The 19,337-nt window shown below is 37.5% G+C and overlaps 2 protein-coding genes across 4 annotated transcripts in view; both read left to right on the top strand.

The window, feature by feature from the left end:
* The window catches only part of LOC122829010 (protein sidekick-1-like), a 403,194-nt gene extending 395,134 nt beyond the window's left edge, over nt 1-8,060 (top strand). For both annotated transcript variants that reach the window (XM_044113150.1, XM_044113152.1), the window contains 3 exons: nt 1,251-1,371; nt 1,453-1,582; nt 4,479-8,060. In XM_044113150.1, coding sequence (XP_043969085.1) covers nt 1,251-1,371; nt 1,453-1,582; nt 4,479-4,784 — 557 coding nt within the window. In that variant the 3' untranslated portion in view covers nt 4,785-8,060. The remainder of the gene's footprint in view (nt 1-1,250; nt 1,372-1,452; nt 1,583-4,478) is intronic.
* A 2,418-nt stretch (nt 8,061-10,478) lies between these two features.
* LOC122829009 (zinc finger protein 585A-like) lies at nt 10,479-19,106 on the top strand. 2 transcript variants are annotated; one of them, XM_044113149.1, is made up of 3 exons: nt 10,479-10,770; nt 13,771-13,830; nt 13,915-19,106. In XM_044113149.1, the coding sequence occupies exon 3, from the start codon at nt 14,028-14,030 to the stop codon at nt 17,049-17,051; it is 3,024 nt and encodes a 1,007-aa protein (XP_043969084.1). In that variant the 5' UTR covers nt 10,479-10,770; nt 13,771-13,830; nt 13,915-14,027; the 3' UTR covers nt 17,052-19,106. The 2 variants fall into 2 exon arrangements, with proteins under 2 accessions (XP_043969084.1, XP_043969083.1); XM_044113148.1 differs by having other exon boundaries at nt 13,771-19,106.
* Nucleotides 19,107-19,337: the final 231 nt, after the last annotated feature.

The following is a 19,337-nucleotide window of genomic DNA, read 5'->3' as shown; positions in this document are numbered from 1 at the left end:
AGTTGGTTTCTCAGGCGTGCTGTGGTGGCGCAGGCGGTTAGCATACCACACGTTTGGAGGCCTTAGTCTTCAATGTGGACGTCGCTGGTTCCGGCTACCTTTGCTCCATGTCCTTATCCTGTCTGCCTACTGTCTCAAAAAAAATACGAGCCCGGAAAAACTCTTTGGAGAAAAAAATGGAAATAAAAAAAGTTGGTTTCAGCTAAATTTGCATTAATCTTAGTCAAGTAAATTATTTGGTCCAAAGCATTGTAAATTAGTTGGCTTGGCTCTTTTAAATTACATTGGGTCCAACTATAGTAAATGAGTTCAATCAACCTTAATAAACTAAATTGAGCCAACACATTTTCTTTAAATTGGAATAACCATAATAAATTAAGTTGAGCCAACACATTTGCTTTAAATAGTAGTATCAGAATTACATGGTGCTGAAATAAAGCAATCAGGTGGAAATTCTTTCCATGATTTTTTGTGTTCATCCAAAGAGTTATTTTTTTTCAGTGTGTGAATTATTTCTTTATGCTGAAATTTTTGATTGATTAATTGACTTTCCGACATAATAGCAGATGAGAGTAAATTATTATAATTGTTGCAATTGGTTAGCTGAAAGACAAAAAGATCTATGTTTAGTTGTAACAATAGACTAATTGAGAAATATTTATTTTAGATGTAAAAGCAATACAGCAATAACTGTAGGTTGTTTAGTTTTGATAATTTTTTAATAAAATTTGTCAAACAGATTATTACATTATGTGATAAGAAATCATGACTGGGGGATTTATTCAGCCTTTTTTATAATTCAGTTTATTTTTGTGAGAATGATTGATCTCCACCTGCTCCTTTCTGAGCTGCTGTTGCTACAGGAAGGCCTTAGTGCTGTCAGTCAATGCTGCTAATTCATTCATGACATTCCCTTCTAGCTGCAGCATATAGAGCAAGGGGAATAAGAAGCGCTACATGAGACTGTGACTGACTGTGTTAAGCCCCTCCTCCTGCCTCTGATTGGTTGTTTCTGGTTAGCAGTGGGAGCACTGGAAGGAGGCAGAGGAGCTCGATTTTTTTCTCACTGATTTTCTGTCTCATACTATACTGTCAGGACATGGTGACAGTTTCAACACATATGTTAAAAAAAATTGCTGAGTAGTGGAGGTAGAATAAAAAAAAAAAACCAGGATGTCCTGCTGTATAGAAACAGTAATCTACTGGACCAGCTTCATCAAACGTCCTTCTCTTTTTTTCTATTTCCGCAGGAAAGCACATTACTCCAGGGGATGAGTCGGTAACCCTCGACAACGGTGGTTTTACTTCTTTGGAGCTAAACAGCAGAACACTCAACACCAAGAACTCCTTCCTCAAAAAGAATGGGACCAGGTTAGCTCTCCCAGAGGATTACACAGCACTAATCCTCTTTGGAATAAAATAAACAGTTTCATCATCCAAATTTGTGTCCAGATCTCCACCCAGGCCCAGTCCAGGTGGGCTCCACTATTCTGATGAAGATATCTGTAACAACTATAATGGAGCCGTGCTCACTGAAAGCACCACACTCACAGAGAAACCCACTGAGGTCTCTGAATCAGAGGTATCTGTGTTTTCTAGTCAGTCTTTATGGATGTGGCTTCCCAATGTTTGCCTCAGTTTAAGTTCCTCCTGTTTCTGTTTGGTGTAACTTCATCTCAATATGTCAATTTTACACCAGTATGTCTGACTTGTGAAAATCAGTTGGTCAGTGTAGAATTCCACCTCCATGTGTGATCACTAGTTTTATCTACAGATTGTGTGGGCTAATTCCTCAGAGTTTATGTTTCTACTGTTGTTAAAAAAGGAGCAAACTAATAGCTGCAGAATGAGAAAGATTAATCCTTCAGATTGTGCCTCAATAAGTTTCGGTTCTGAACTGAGTTCATGAAGCTGAATCCATAATTTGATATAAAATATTCTAACAAGACTGGAAAAGCAGGGCATTTATTTTTTCAGTTTGGGAAAATATTTGTTTTTCCCAACTTTATTCCAAATTCTGTCCTCTAAATTCATTTATCTATCCATCCCTTTATCCTGAATTTGTCAAACCATTTGTCCATCTATTTTTCTACTTTCTTTCCATCCTTTCTTCCTTTTTTTTTTTTTTTTTTTCTGGTTTACATTCAAAACTGTTAATGTATCTGCCATAAATTCACTTGGAATTTTGTATTCATACTTTCAAAGTGACCAACACAAAAATTTACTAAAAATTCTGGAACCAAAGTAACATGTCACCAAACAATTGTGATCGATTTGATCCTTACAATTCAGAAGCATGTTACGTTTGGAAGAAGAAAATCTGTCTGAGGTGTACAGTCAAAAGAAAGTGACAGGTATTTTCAGTCTTAACTTTGTGTAACATGTCTCCTGTCACAAAAGCTAAAAAGAGAAACATAGATTCATGACTGATCTAACCTATTATAGTCCTCAAAGGGTTAGTCGGCAAAACAACATAAAGCTCTGCTAATAGGCTCTGACTCATACAAAGCTTTTAGTCCAACAGAGGAAGCTGAAAAAAGCCAGTTTAATCTCAGTGGATATAGACGCTCTAAGAAGGCTTTTTCAGATATTTGTTGTGGTATTACAACGCTGTGCTGTAACTTTGGTTTTATAGAAAAGAATAGTGTCTATTATATTGCATCTTTTTCAGATATGTATCATATTAAACAGGCCTCACACTTTACAACACTGAAAAAAAATAACTCTTTGGATGAACATGGGCTGTACAGTGGCGCAGTTGGTAGAGCTGTTGCCTTGCAGCAAGAAGGTCCTGGGTTCGATTCCCGGCCTGGGGTCTTTCTGCATGGAGTTTGCATGTTCTCCTTGTGCATGAAGCCAGAGTCATGTTCTCTGGCTTCCTCCCACAGTCCAAAAACATGACTGTCAGGTTAATTGTGCTCTCTAAATTCTCCCTAGGTGTGAGTGTGTGTTGAATGGTTGTTTGTCCTGTATGTTTTCTGTGTTGCCCTGCGACAGACTGGCGACCTGTCTGGAGTGAACCCCGCCTCTCGCCCGGAACGTTAGCTGGGGATAGGCACCAGCAACCTTCCCAACCCCATTAGGGACGAAGGGTGTATAGAAAATGGATGGATGGATGAACATAAAAAAATTATGGAAAGGATTTACACCAGATTACTTTACCATGTAATTCTGTTGCTCATATTTAAAGCAAATGTGTTAGGTCAACTTAATTTATTAAGGTTATTCCAATGTAAATCAGTTGTGTTGGCTCAACTTATGTTGTTATGGTTATTCTATAGTTGATTCTAAATCAAATGTGTTGGCTCAACTTAATTTATTATGGTTATTCCAATTTAAACCAAATGTGTTGGCTCAATTTAATTTATTAAGGTTTATTCAACTCATTTACTATTGTGGGACCCAATGTAATTTAAAAGAGCCAGCCTAACTAATTTGCAATGCTTTGGATCAAATATTTTACTTGATTAAGATTCATGCAAATTTAGAAAATTGCATTATTTGAAACCAACTTTTTTTTTCTCCAAAGAATTTTTGCAGCGCTAGTGACCAACACTCCTTGTGCCAAACCTCAATCATGACTTCTGCTCTTTCTTTCAATCCTGACTTTATTCTATCCTTCCTGCATGAAGGTCAGAATTGCAGAATGAACAATCATTCTGTAAACGATAATTCACCTGAGCTGTGGATGTAAAGATATGATAGAAGACTTCACCAGTTTGAATTATAGGCTGAAGTTGACTGCAATGCTTGGTGACTAGGGTCAATTAGAATATATGTATGATTGAATTGAGGTGACATGTTGTGACTTGCCACTAGCTATATATGTAACTTATGTAACTTTTTTTTTTTTTTTTTTTACACATTTTAAAGTCAGTTAGTTGTCCTGGATGTTATCTCCAGATATTAGATTAAAGAGAGATCCCACTTTTAATTCTTTATATTCACTTCAAAATTAAGCACAACTTTTTGTTGGTTTGTCCTACAGAATCTTTGTATAATTCAATGAAGTTTGTTGTGGTAACGTAATAGAAAGTAGTTAAAGAGAGACTTCATGCTTTATGTTGAACGTCTGTTTCAAGAGGCAGAGTGAGATGATTGAGATCAACATGTTTATGACTTTAAGGGGACAAAAGTTTCTTCTTCTTTTTTAGATTTTAACGGCAGCTTGTATCCATTATTTGGACAAAAGTTTTGAGTCAGTTTGTCTTTGTTTTTATTAGCCTCTAGCGCCCTCCAGAGGGCAGCAGCTCAGACGTGTTGAGAGGGATTTTATTCTTCACTATATCCTTGAGCCAATGATCCTCTCAACTTATTTGGAAGCCTGCTTTTTATAAAGATTCGAATATGTTTTAAAATAGCAAGAAAATATAACAGAATAGAATTTTTTTTTCTGTGCCAGTAATTTAGTTTTCCTGTCTTACTCTTGTTCCTGTAATAACTGGTAAGTTGAAAAGCATCCTGTTGTTTGTGTGCAGCTAACGGACAGCGACTACGAGGATGAACAGCCAAAGCACTCCTTTGTCAACCACTACATGAGTGACCCCACCTACTACAACTCCTGGAAGCGGCAGCCCAAAGGGCTCAAAGGGACAGGGAGTCCTTTTGCCTATGAGGAGTGTGCCACCGCTGACACGGAGCCCTACTATCAGACGGTGGTGACGCAGCACAGCACAGTGGGAGCTTACACACCCACAGGGCAGCCCGCGCACACACACGTCAACCCCAGCGCCAACCCGCCGGGGTCACGCACTCCTGTGACTGGGTTTTCTTCCTTCGTTTGACTCTAGAGACAGCATTTGCACAAAGATGCACAAACACACACACTCATATGGAAGGAAGGGGGTGCTGCCATGTGTTTGGGCTGAAGGAACTGGGAACAAAGGAGCCGTCACACCCCAAAGAATTAATCTCACACTCCTTACTCGCCTTCGTCTGTGCTCATGAAGACCCTGTGTTCAGTGTGTGCTCTTTTTCTTAGTGTGCTTAAATGCACCGTTACTGTCCTCATTTTCCACAAATTCTCACCAGCTTATTTAACCAGGTACTTCTGTCTACTCCAGAGACTCTCCACAGAGAACAATAATGACTGCATTTATGTGTTGAGCCCATTAATGTCTTGCTAAGACCCCCCCCTGGAGCTGGAGGAAGCTCGAACTTCTGCACAAAACTTCTTGTCTGTTTTCTGTACCTACACTTAAGTGCACAAGTCCCCACTTAACACACTCTCTGATGCGCTATTTCAGCATCTCCTGCTGAGAGACGGGAACTTAAAGGCTGTGGGGGAAAAAAAACTGCACACAAGTGAGCAGCTTTTTCTTTTCACAGACTGGTCCATGCACAGAAACGCAGCGCTGCCAGCATTCAGATATCACAGCAGACAAGAGAAGAAAGGAGAAAAATGTTTGATAATCACAGCTTTTTGAACATGAGCAGATGTTTTTCAGCACTTACCTGAAATGTCAGTGTTGAGCAGTTTGGGAGAGAGATGTTTGAATTGGAAGAGAGTATTTTGAAATATGTTCACATTTTGTCACATTGCAACCTCAAAATTCAGCTTGTATTATTAGGATTTTATATGATAGAATATTACAAAGTGGTATATACTTGGAAAGTTGAAAGAAAAAGCATAGTTTGCAAACTTCCCACAGAAAAAAAAGTGTGCTACACATTTGTATTCAGTCTCCTTGCATTAGAACTTTTGTTGCAGCCACAGCTGCACAACTTGCCAATCTACAGATTAAATGTTTGCCAATATTTATTTGCAAAACAGCTGCTGCTCAGACAGGATGGAGAGCAGCTGTGAACATCCTTTTCAAGTCTTGGATTAAATTTACATCTGGACTTTGACTGAGCCATTCATGATAAGACATGATCTAAACCATTTGTTGTTGCTCTTGATGTTTGCTAAGGGAGGTGCAGTTGGAAGGCTAACCATAACCCTTTCTTTGCTATCCTGTTTCTGCTGGAGAAGCATCCCCAAAGAATAATGCTGCCTCTGTCCTGTGGATGCATTCAGGTTGATGTGCAGTTTTAGTTGTCTTATAAACCCAACTCCAAGGAAGTTTCAACCTACATTCAGTTGAATTCACTACAATGACACAATAATGTTCAAACAGATCCCCCATATATTCCCTTATTTGGATTTGATGTCTGCAACATGTCCCAATGAAGTTGAGACATTGTTTTACACAATTACATCCCAACATCACTGGAATTGGGTTTGTATAAAAAATATATTTACAATTTACATAATATGTAAATTGTAAATATAATTTTTACATAATATGTAAATTGTGGGATCCTCTGACTAGAGTAACATCATCCACAGGTTTGCTTTGGCCTCTAAGCCAGTTCTATTTTTAGTTGGTGAACTGAACAGAGCTCTGTGAGTTTTTAAAAAATTGGGATGGTTTTATAACCCAACCCTGCTTTAAACTCCTTCACAGCTTCTCCATGGCGTATCAGCTGGGTTCTTTCGTCTTCATGCATTTATACTGACAAGAAATTACTTCCAGGTGGACTACATTTACTAAGTATTTGACACTGGATTGTATTTATGGGTGTCAGAGTGAAGAGGGTTAATAAAAAACAGCACACCATAATTAAATTATTTTTGTTCAAATTTTTTAAATCATTTACCCTTTTTTTGTAGTACTCTATGTTTGTACAACCCCTAACCTCATACCTCTGGAGTTTGTGGTTTTAAATGTTAAGAAGTTAAAGACATTAATACTTTTACAAGATATCTGAAAAATTTGTTTGTTTTATTTTTTTGGTTTAGTTTTTCTTTTTTTATTTTACTGTGTACTGCCTGTCCTTCTTTTATCGCAGCTTCCTAAGCCATAATGCTTGCACTGTGCTGAAGCCCCAAACATTTCATTTTCTTTTTGCCCAGATGTCATTTTGTTTGTCCAGGTCTTGAGTGCAACACGCGTGCCTACAAGCTAACGTGTGAAACTAAGCCTGCGCTAATATCTGTGAAGTTTGCTGCACAGCAACGTGTGCCATAGTGTGTGTGTTTGTGTTTTTAGATGGATTTTGTACATTTAAGCCCTTTTTACTTCTGTGTTTTATGTAGTTCAGATGTTTATTTAGTTTGATTCAAGCAGCAAAAGAACACAACAGGAAGTGTGTTGGCTGAAGGAGGGAAACAGGTCTGATTTCACATTTTTAAAAGATCCAGAAGAATGAACAGAGAAGGGAGCAAGTTTACAGATTCTTCAAAGGAGCATTGTTCAGATTTGAATGGTAGAGCTCCTACAGGCTGAACCTTGCTTTAACATTCAGGTGACTGATGCTCTCTGATATGTTTCTCCACATGTAAGCAAAATTCCTCTGTAATTTTTTGCTTCTGATTGATTTAAAGGTACTCTGGCCAAGCAGCAGTGTTTCTCATTCTGACATGCTTATTTTCAGCCCCATATAGTGTGAATAAATGGTCATTGTATAACAGCGTGTTAGTGAGTGTGTAAAAAGGAAGTGCACATTATTACCCAGACAGAATTACAGATGTGGCCCAAGATATCAAAGTAAAACTTCAGTTTTACTCCAAGTTAAAGGAGTAAAAGAGGAAAGGTATATCAGAAAGAAATGTTGAGCAGGTAACTGAATTATTAAACTATGAGGCAAGAGCTAATTACACTGAAAAAAGTTGCATTTATCACCATGCTCAGTTTCACGTTTTAGTCTCAGAGTTAAAAATGTAATCACTACTTTAATTACACAATAATAACAAAAACATGCATCTAAACTTAAAATTGAAGTACAAAAATGAAAAATGCTTAAGTTATTGTTTGACAGTCTATAACATGGAACTTTTCATCTATAATTAATAGTAAATATAAACCAGTGAAAATGCTACCCTGCATTCATTACTTTCACAGCAGCTAAATGAAATGAAGTTTCCAGATTTACTGGCATTGATTAGCTATTCCTGAGTGAGCGAAATGTGGAACTTAATTATTGAAACCTCTGACATTAAGAACTTTTTTTCTCTTTGCATTTAAATTAAGTGTAGTCTTCTTGAACTTTAAGGAGCTCTCAACACTTTATATGTGTCTCCCACATCTGGCAAGGGATTGTTTTAGCCTGAAGGATTTTAAATCAAACCTTCCAACCAAGAAAAAAAAATACTTTGTTGGATTTTTCTCTTTTTTTCAGCACTCAAAAAATTATTTCCCTAAGCAGAGGGCTGATACAGAGGAAGACTCCAGAACTATCATCATCACTCTAAAGGTTCTACTGGTCACTTTTACTTTTTTCATTTTAAATGTATCCGGAAAGTGAAAGTAATCTGAGCTAACCGAGTGAAAATACAGCATGCAGTGTTTGTAGGCAGAGACTGATCAGCAGAGCTTTTTGCCAGGACCCTCTGTGTTTTCCTGCTGATGTCTGTCCCTAGACAACAGGAGGAGAAATTACTTAAACCTAAGAGTAACACTACGACATGAACACCTTAATCTAAGAGACTACTCAGATTTTAGATGGCTCTGTTGCAATGTCTCTGACGCCAACTGGACAAACTAGAAGTTTGACTGCAGGCATCTTCCACCCATTTGGAACAAGAAACATCAATAAGTGGTGGAGATGAAGAGTTGCTGCTTTGAAGCCTCGATAGAGGTGACAAGTGTTGCTCTTCAAACCAGTTTGGGGTGTGTGTTTGGGATTATTATCCTGTTAGACACCAAATTATGTCAAAGTTCCCATAATCTAGCTGTACTGAGGTGAAGTAGAGTTCCATTCACTTTGTGCAGTGTACCAGCAAAACAGTATGCCTCAGTAAACCCAATGTAGAACTTGCTGGACTGTGGATGACGGCCATGGTGTTGGAACAGCTTCCAGGTCATGGCGGTCCTTTAATGAAAGGAAACAGGAATGGAAAACTGGATATCAATGATATCAATGGGTTCTGGGTTGGGAGGAAGACATCTGCTGCAATGGGAGTAAGTGAGACTGATTAAATAAATATGGAAGAGCTATGATGGAGCATCGTCTGAGGGATGGAGGTGAAGAGATGATATAATAAACAGGGATCAGGTATAGGCCATAACTAAACTGAACATGACTAAATATCTAAGTCCTAAGGAGTGCAACACAGAGAAATAACCATGCACACACACACACACGCATACACACACACTAATACCAAAGAGCAAATTAGGCTGTGGGTAGAACAGAATAAAACCACAAGATGAAAACAGAATCCTTCAACTCATGGCAGTATGGTGTTGATGCCAACAAGTAGATGTAATTGTTAGATTGTATTTGTAAATGAGATATTTTTTCTGTGCAACTGAAGCCAAATCTTAATTTTTTCAAACATTTGCAATCTCTTTTGGTATATTCCAGATAAATGCATAATACTTAAATATGCCTGCATTTTTCCTTCCAAATGCTGCAAAGTGGCAGATAATAAGAAATCCTACTATCCAATAAAACTGATTATGGAAACAATGTACATGGTTTTCTGCTGTGTCTGAGCTGGACTGACTTGATGAGGCTATTTTGAACAGGAGGAGAAGCGCGTCCACTGATCAAACATGAAGTGGGTAACAAGGATCTAATCTGCTCAGGCTGAGTTAATCCCTCACAAATTAATTCCAGCAACTTTGCCCCTAAACATAGACAGGAAAACACCTGACATTTAAATTACTGATTAGCATGACAACCTATTGACACTGATTAAACCCCTGAGAATAAGTGCAAACAAAGGGAGAGCACTTAGAGCCGACATTATTCTGACAGATGTCACACATTCTAACTTGTTAAATTGGTAAAAGCTTTTTCCATTTTTAAATGAGATTTTATTTTTCTAATTTTTCTGCTTTGTGTTATTTAGTGACTATTTTTTATTCAATTTGGATTCAGTTCAGAAATTTTGCATTTTTTCAATAAAGTGTCGTCAGCAATTAGTGACAGCTTTTGAAAAGATCTGTAGATGCTTAAGCCATGTGCAGAAAGCCCGGGGTGGTCCAGGGGGTCAGGAATTTTCTAGAAACTGGCTGCATTGCTTTGATAGACTTCAACTTTTTTTGTCAAACGTTTTTGTAGCAAATATCTCAATTATGTTTAGCTCTTCTCAAGAGTTTGAAATGGGAGGGACTAAGTACTACAACTAGCCGACAGCTCAGTGAGTGGGTGCAGACAGAAAGAAAGAAAAACAAAAATGTATGCTTTTATTTCTTACTATCTTCAAAAGAGAGCTTCTAAAACCACACACACAAACCTGGATATTTTTCTATACAAGCCATGGTGTTTTGAGCATTATGTTTAAGTTTTATTATTATTATTATTATTATTATTATTATTATTATTATTATTATTATTATTATTATTATTATTATTATTATTATTATTATTATTACTACATGTCTATCATATAAATAATAATGCACTGACGCCATTGTCACAAAACCTGAATTTATCTGAAGGTTTTTTACTAACCTTTTTCAGTACTGTATAATGTACTCCTTGACACGAGGCGTCGCTGTAGGTTTGAGAGGAAGCTGTTCTGAGAGCTTGCTTGGTCTCCGGAAACAGTATTGGGAGTATAACGGGCTTGTTTTTACGTTTGCCTCTAATTTAGCTGCTTTCTAGCTTCGCTTATCGACCTAACACCGCAGTATTACTATTGACTGATTAAAATCTGCAGCGCAGTTAGAGCTACGAACTAACGGCAGCCGCTCGGAGCTGAAGCGATGCAAGTGTGTGTGGAGGTCTGAACACGTCGTGAGTTGTGGCACCCCTTTACCCCCTCTTTGTGGTGTGGTGAGTTTTCCTGTGCTCCGTCTCGTCAACGTTTTGTCCTGCTCATATTTTCATTATATATTTGCAGCTTTGTTATGTGCTGTCGGTCCTGTAGGAGATAGATTTATAAACCTTTGTGGTGTTTGTAAAGGGGAAAAGGGATGCAGGAGGTGTAGGGTGGGTGTCCTTGCCTCATTCATTTTACAACTGTTTACAACATGGAACAGATCCACTCGCAAGAATTGTAGGATACGACTTAAACCTGGAGGAACCATCGTTTTGTGGTCCATCTGAAAGAGGTTTAGACAGATGTGGCTTTTAAAGGTGGCAATAGATGAAGTTAGTTTTAAAATTAATGTCATTATTGACATTAGTCAAAACAATATGTAACAACTGTTAATCGCTAATCAATTGTCATAAATTCTAATCGAAGCGAATGTTGTCTTTTTTTTTAAAGGACAGAAAGACATTTTCGTAGGTCCTTGTTTAATCCAAGTGTTTCTTAACTCTGGTTTTTATGGCACCCTGTCCTTCATGTTTTAATTGTATTTACTTTACCTGATTCAAATGACCTCATAATCTCTTCGGCATGCGATGTTGTTATTTTATTTCAAAAGGGACAATGTACATAACATATGCCACAGTTAGCCAAAAAGACTAGTTTTCATCTCTACTCCCTCAAGCTACAATAAATACAAATATTACAGTGTAATACAGACAACTTAACAAGCTTCTTCCTAAACAGGAGAATAATAATGATAAATTAAAAAGCATTTTTATCTAAAAGACTATATCAAGTTGCATAATTAAAAAGCCATAAAGCACAAAAGTTCAACAATACATTAAAACAAATAAATAAAGTAAAAATGAGTCACATGATCAGTGTTTCCACATTTGTTTACTCAAGAGCCATTCTTTAATAGCAAATATTTTAAAGACTGTTTGGTATTTAATTCTAGTTGTGAAAAGCTCTCACTCTAAATGAGTTCTGACCAAATGTACTCGGTCTAAGAAGTATAGCAAAGTCGCTCTAATGGTCCTCACAGACAAGCAAGCTCTTCAAATGAAGGAGGTGCAAGACCATCCAAAAAAAAGACCAGACAGAGATGTGAAAATATGGTCATATTTTCCCAACTCAACAAATTATGTTTCGTTAAAATATTGCAATGATGGTATCCTACAGGCTTTTTAATGTAAGATTTTAAATGTCTGTTTATAAAGTAACCTCAATAGTCTGTAGAGTAAATGTGTTAACCTGCTCCCAGCTTGTTAAACAGTAAGTCAAGTGAGGCAAAATCATAGCATTCATGAATATTTTTGTTGCCAAGTTAAACAGTATGTTGCACATATACCTAAAATATGCCAAATTAAACTTAACTGTTTTTGTTATTCTCTTAACATAAGATTTTAATTTTAAATTAGTATCAAACACAATCCCAAAATATTTAAATTGTTTGACCAATGTGATCTTCTCTCTGCATGTCTGGGTCAGGTGTCATTTGAGTTCTTTCAGTAAAATACATGCAACTGTTTTAGAAACATTTAATTGGAGATGGGTCTGCTGAAGCCAAGTGGATATTTGTACTGTAGCATCAGTAAGTCTTCAAGCAATGTGTTTGTATTCTTACCATGTACATAGATGACAGTAACACTGGCATATAATTGGATATCTACATTGTCACAAGCTGATGGGAGTTCATTAAAGATTAAGCTGCATAGCAGTGGGCCACGTATTGACCTATGTGGGTCCCTTTAAGTAAGTATGCAGTTCTAATATAATACTTAAATGTATTATGTTCAGTCTGTCAGATAAGAACAAATCAATTTAATTGTGGTCAGAGAAAAGCTAAATTTTGATAATGCAGAAATAAGGACTTCATGATTTACTGTGTCAAATGCTTTCCTTAAATCTTAAAACACAGCCCCAACAATAAATAAATACCTTTATCTGAAGATGTTCTAATTTTCTCTAACGTTAAGAATGTTTGGGATGAAAGCCAAAAAACATCATATGTAAGGAAAATGGGCTATTATTAAGATATCCATTTTTCAGCTACTTTTGAAATTGTGCGTAGGACCGATATGGGTCTGTAATTTTGAATATCTGTGGTTTTACCAGATTTAAAGATGGGTGTAATAATTAACGATTTTTATGCAATGGGAAAGGTACCACTTGAAATTGAAGAATTGATCAACTTACAAATAATGGGTACTTTTTATTGCTCAAAGCTCTGAGCTTTGGGCATCTGAGAGGTCATATCATATACATCTTTAACTGAAGCAAATCTATTATTTTTAGCACTTTAGATTTCTTTTAGGGAAAAAATGGGTAGATCATTTTTAATAGGTATAGGATCAAACAGAACAAGAGTGAAACTATGAGATACTGAATGCAGAAAATAACTGTTCAATGCCTCTGCCATTTCACCAGGGTCCTATACCAGTTTTCCTAACACTTTAAGTTTTAAACGTTTGAGAATTTAAAATGTATGCCTGTTGGTTTCTTATGTTGCTCCCACAAAATTTTAGAAACACATCTGGCCTTTCTAATAATATTAATAAAAGAAAGTTAGCTTTTGCCTTTTGCAGTGCATTTACTTCTTTGTTTCTTAAAGAAACAAAAACATTTTTTTGTTATGAATTAATTTTGATTTCAGGGCCTTTTTAAGGGCTGCATCTACTGATTTCATTAAGGTCAAAATACCTGTTCAAATCTTAAAACTCTCCATCTCTGCTGCTCCATACATTGGTTCTCTCTCAAACACAGACATAAGTCGTGCATTAGGCATACTAGAATTTTAGAATTCACTATTGTTTGTTAGCGTATGTGCACATGTGTACATTCTTATTTGTCCTGTATGTTTCTTTGATAGACTGATGTGGTTTACCCTTCCCCTTGAGTTTAAGTGTATGTCATTTTGTTGAGCTTTAGCGTATTAAAGTTAGTTCAATATTGAATCTGATCTATTTAATGTTAGAAAAACACACAGCCTAATTATATTATGTTTGTTTATTTTACAGTTCAGAAGACTTGTCTAAGAACTGTGAAACAGCAGAAGTTTGAAGACAAGACTAAGGAAGGTGACATCTTCATTCATCAAAGTTAAGATAGTAGCTTCAATCAGCTCCTTCATGCTAAACCCATAATGTGTGACATTACTGCAGCGTTAGCTTTGGCGGATGTGAAGGAAGAAGTTTCTTCAGAGCCACGGCCAGAACCTTTGTTCTTAATCCTGCCCCCACCGCCACCTTTCTCTCTAGCCCCAGGAGAACTCACCATGCCCTGGCCAAAATGGCTTAAAGCTTTTGAACACTACGCTCAAGCATTCAGTGAAAAAGCATTTGGTGAAAAAGATATGGAGGACTCCAGTAAACTGGTGCTTTTACGAAGTTTCCTGGGCCAAGAGGGACAGAACGTCTATTCAACTCTGATCAGGAATCAGGCTACGTATGCGGTTGCTATTTCAGAGCTCACTGCTCATTTTGGCTCTGATAATGCCACTCAGGCACACCGCCTTAAGTTCCACCAAAGGGTTCAGATGCCTGGAGAGACTGCAGATGAGTTTGTTACAGCCCTAAAAAATCTGCTGAGGCTTTGTCAGTATGGAAGGTACAAGAACAAACTTCTACTAGATCAGCTGATTGAGAAAACAAACAATCTGCAGCTCAGAGAGAAGCTTCTGCTGAGGAAAGACCGTCTAACCTTGGCCAAGGCTCTGACTATTGCTAAAGAGGTAGAACCTTCTTCAAGTGGTTCTCAGCAGTTGGATATTGATGAAGTGAGTGTGGATATTGGAGAGGATTTAGAGACTCCTGTTCAAATTAAGCGCAAAAGAGGAAGACCTCGGATCGGGGAAGAAAAGGTTAAATTTAAGGCACCTGTGGCAGAACCTCAACAAAAGCTCAAAAGAGGAAGGCCTCGACTTGGAGAGAAAAAGGTTACATTAAAACATCTTGAGACCGAGCATCAACAAAAGCGCAAACGAGGAAGACCCCGGCTTGGGGAGAAAAAGGTTACGTCAGATCTACTTGTGACTGAAGCCCAAAGAAAATCTGATGACATCAAAAATCAGAACTCTCACATTAATGATATGATGTGTTATAGTGGTAGTGAAGGTAGATCCCAGACTTGTGATGAACTAGATAATGCTATCATCTCATCACCTCAGATGATGGAAGATGAAAAAAGCAACCAGTCAAGTTGCTGCGCCGAAGACAATGATGACAGTAAAGATGAAGACTTCTTCCCTCCTTCAACTAAGGGAAAAAGCCTTTGCTGTTCCATCTGCATCAACAAGTATTTCAAAACAGCGGACAAGCTCAACAGACACATGAGGACACACACTGGTGAGAAACCATTCAAATGTCTTCTCTGCGATCTCACATTCAGTCAGTCTTACCACATGACTAGACACATGAGGAACCAGCATGCTGCGGGCCCATATATTTGCCCCACCTGCGGAATAAGCCTGGAAAGCCTCACAGAGTTATTTAAACACAAGAAGACGCACAAGCCACAAATCCTTTACTGCCCTGACTGTAACGAAATCTTCTTGAACAATGAAGATCTTCGTAATCATGTGAAGTCACACAAGAAAGACCTGTCTTCCCAAACAGAGGGAGAAAGCAGTCAACAACGTCAATGCATTGAAGTGAAAACTGAAGAATTATCCGATGTTTCTGCAGAAGCTGATGAGAGCCATTGCCTTACTAAAGGTGTCAACTCAGAAGCTAACTCTGAAAAAGTCGTACTAAAGAAAACTAGAGACAATTCTTGTCCCATTTGTGTTGGGAGGCGCTTCAAAGGCCCAAACAAACTTGCTAGACACATGAGGACCCACACAAAGGAAAAACCTTTCAGTTGCCCTGTTTGCAACAAAACGTTCAGCCAGTCCTATCACATGACACGTCATGTGAGAATTCAGCATGGTCTAGGGCAGTACATCTGCCCTCACTGCGGGAAGAGTTTCACCACCTGGTTAGAACTAAAAATACACAAAAGGACTCATGCTCACATTGATCTTTTTTGCCTGGCATGTAATAAGCAGTTCAAAGAGAAGGGTGCACTGGAAAAGCATCTTAAACTACACAAAGCGGTTGAGCCCAGTCCTCGAAGCCTCATCTGTGGTGATTGCGGCAAAGAATTTGGCCGCTCGTATCATTTGAAGAGGCACATCATGTCTCATCGTAAAGCTGCAAAGTCTGACTTTTATACATGCCCTGACTGCAAGCAAATCTTTTACTTCCCTGAAGACCTCAACAAACACCTGGAAGATCATGTGAAGGAAAACAGTGGGACGTGTCCCAAATGCAACGAGAGGTTCGGCAGTGCGGAGGAACTCGAGACCCACATGCAGGTTCATCGGAAGTCTTTTCCTTGTAGTACTTGTGGGAAGAAGTTCAAAGTGGAGTATGCACTGAAGAAACACGAGGAGAGTCACCAGCATGATCAGTATTACTGTTCATTGTGTCAGAAACACTTCATGAAGCTGTCTCATTATAAGAGACACGTACAGGTCCACGACAGACGAGAATCCAGATGTCCACACTGCAATGACGTCTTTCTAAAGCTTACAGCTTTTAAATATCACCTTCGGACGCACACTCTGGAAAGGCCGTACCAGTGCAGTTGCTGCATTGAGACCTTCGAGCAGGAGGAGGAGTTGGAGCAGCACTGCCTCAAACACAGGAAGTTTAAGAAAGAGAGACCTTATTCATGCACACGCTGTGACCTTGCTTACTCAACTTTGGTGGAACTGACTGAGCACATGATCTCTCATGAGGGAGAGCAGCCACAGACCTGTCCCTTTTGTGGCAAAACCTTCCTCAACAAGAACAAACTGGAGCGGCACATAAGTATCCATACCGGTGAGAGGCCCCACCTATGCTCCATCTGCGGCAACGGCTTCCCTTCGGCTGCCAGTCTCAAGCTGCACGTCTTCATTCACACCGGGGAGAAACCCTTCAAGTGCCTGCAGTGCAGCAAGAGCTTCAGCTCCTCCAGCGGCTTGCGTCTCCACAGCAGGCAGCACATGGATGAACGTCCTAGCTATGAGTGTCCGGAATGTGGCAGGACGTACGGCCGCCTGACAGAGTTGAAGATGCACCAGCGCTACCACACCGGAGATAAACCGTATGCATGCACCTGCTGCAGCAAACGCTTTATTAGCAAAGACAAACTGAACGTTCACATGAGAACGCACACAGGAGAGAGACCCTTTTCTTGCCCTCACTGTGGGCAAACCTTTACTCAAACTGGGGACAGAAACAGACACATCAGCAAGTATCACCCTATTATCTAATCAAACTGCAGGATGTTTCCTGTGAAAATTACATTAGTAGTTTTGCATGCTTGTAGGTATACTTTTAAGACTGTAGTTGGATTCACTGTCATATTATCTGAGAACGTGCAAGAATCCATATTGTATTGGAAGCATGTCTTCAATAAACGTAGTATGTGTCCACAAGTAATCCTAAACACAAGAACTGACTGATGTAGAGCTTGATAATTGAAAGGTGCTCTGCTTTTTGAAGCAAGAAACTAGTCACTGACTAACTAGTTTATCTCAACTTATTTTAAAAACATTTTGTAATGAAACATTTAAGATGCAAAAATCCTAACAGATAACTGTTGGTAAATATTATATCCTCTTGTGCTAATTAAAGCCTAAGGACAAATTGTTCAGTACAAGAATTCAAACTTATTGTGAGATTCCATAGATGCAATGAGAAAATGTTTTATTTCAAGCATTGGAATCTTTATACTTAACTTGGACTTGGAAAACATGACATATAAACATAACTGATGGAGCTACAACTACACCCAGAACACATATATATGTGTGTGTGTGTATATATATAAAAGTTATAAACAAATAACTTTTATATATACAAATAAAAGTTATTTGTTTAATATGCATATGTTATCAAGTGACTGTAATAAAACACTACATTGAACAATCTGGAAGGAACTGGAGAAACTGGGCAGATGATCAAATAGAGAAAAAATGCATTTATTTTTCTCATTGTTGATTTTGTTTCTTTCCAACATTTTATGTTAATTTTGCTTCCTTTTACATTTTAAATTTGCTTGTGGTGTTGCTATTTCAACAAGTATTTTATTACTGTTTTAAGATGTCATAAAAATAAAACTCTTAATTCACACAAATATCATCCTGTGTTGAGGTCATGTTTTGTAACAGATAAGTATTTTTGGCTTGATGAAACTGGATCATTTTTTAGTAATATTATCTTGAACTATCGCTACTCGAGTAATGAAAAACATGTTTTAACCAAAATCCACCGTACACAGACCAATAGTTTATTATAGAGATCTCTTTTTGTACACCAACTTTATACTGTGCCTTTTGTGCCATTTATATATCTAGAAGATTCTGTAAAACATATTATCGTGGCCTTCTAAGTTCCAAAACCAAAATATTGTCCTAGATAGGCCATGGATGGCAACAGGTGGTTTGGTTCTCGAACACATGTCCAACTTGTTCTTCGAAAAGAAAAGAACTATATATTTTTATATAGTTTAAGAGATAACTAAAAATTCTAATGAAACTTTAATAAAAACAAAAGTTGGCTTAATCTGATGTTTCAAGTTAAAAAAAAAAAGTAAAAAAAACAATTCTATCAATCTCCTGTCCCGACTTCCGTTTCCTGCCCCGGTGTGTTCTTAATCTGTTAAAATAATGGAAGGGTCTCAATGGTACCAAAGTAATCTAAATTAAATTATTTAATTTCCCTGTAGGATTAATAAATAAATAAATTTTATAATGGAAAAATTGACTTTGAAATGCACTTTTTCTGCTGAAATGTATTTTATTATTGTGTTGATTTTTTTATTTAATGTATTAAATACCAGTATTTACCCATAACTTAGTATTTTTCTGTCTTATGACATCATTATTATATGGTAAAATTATGCCATTACTGTAAGTGTTTTGACCACCACTTATGTCACTTTTATGAAATACTGTTTTACTCTTGCTTCAGTAATTTTTTTTGATGGCATCTTTTTACTTTTAACTAATGTTGACATGTTGCTACTTTTTCTTGAGAAAGATTTGGGAACTTACCCACTTCTGACACCAGGTAAAAAGTCTTTGTGCTTTGAAAAATAAGGTTAATTATGAATAAATAAAATCAATTTAAAATGAAAAGCGAGAGTAAAAGTGTGTTCCGTTTGGCTCAGTGCCACCTCGTGTGAATTCAGTGAGGAGAAATGTCATTGTTGATTCTAAACAAGTAATTTTAAGATGATTAGTCATATTTTGCAGTTTTCCTAATAATAGTAACATGTTTAATGTATACCATCACACAATAAAGGGGAGCCTTCTGTACACTTGCATTGTATTTTTGTCATCATAATGTGATGAAGCCATCGTTTGTGAAATCTCACTGTTTAGATGCCGATTTAATGAGAAACAGCTTAGTAAAGCCATGGCAAAATGAATTTTAAAAAATTTGACCACTGGTTCTCAAGATTTGCTGCAAGTAGATCTGGTGATATTTGGTGGCCTTTAGTAATGCTCAAAGAAAATGTTACCAACTATTTACAGTGTAAATCTGAAGCATAT

Source organism: Gambusia affinis, linkage group LG04 (genome assembly GCF_019740435.1).
Source record: "Gambusia affinis linkage group LG04, SWU_Gaff_1.0, whole genome shotgun sequence".
NCBI lineage: Eukaryota > Metazoa > Chordata > Actinopteri > Cyprinodontiformes > Poeciliidae > Gambusia > Gambusia affinis.
This window is presented reverse-complemented; position numbering and strand designations above follow the sequence as displayed.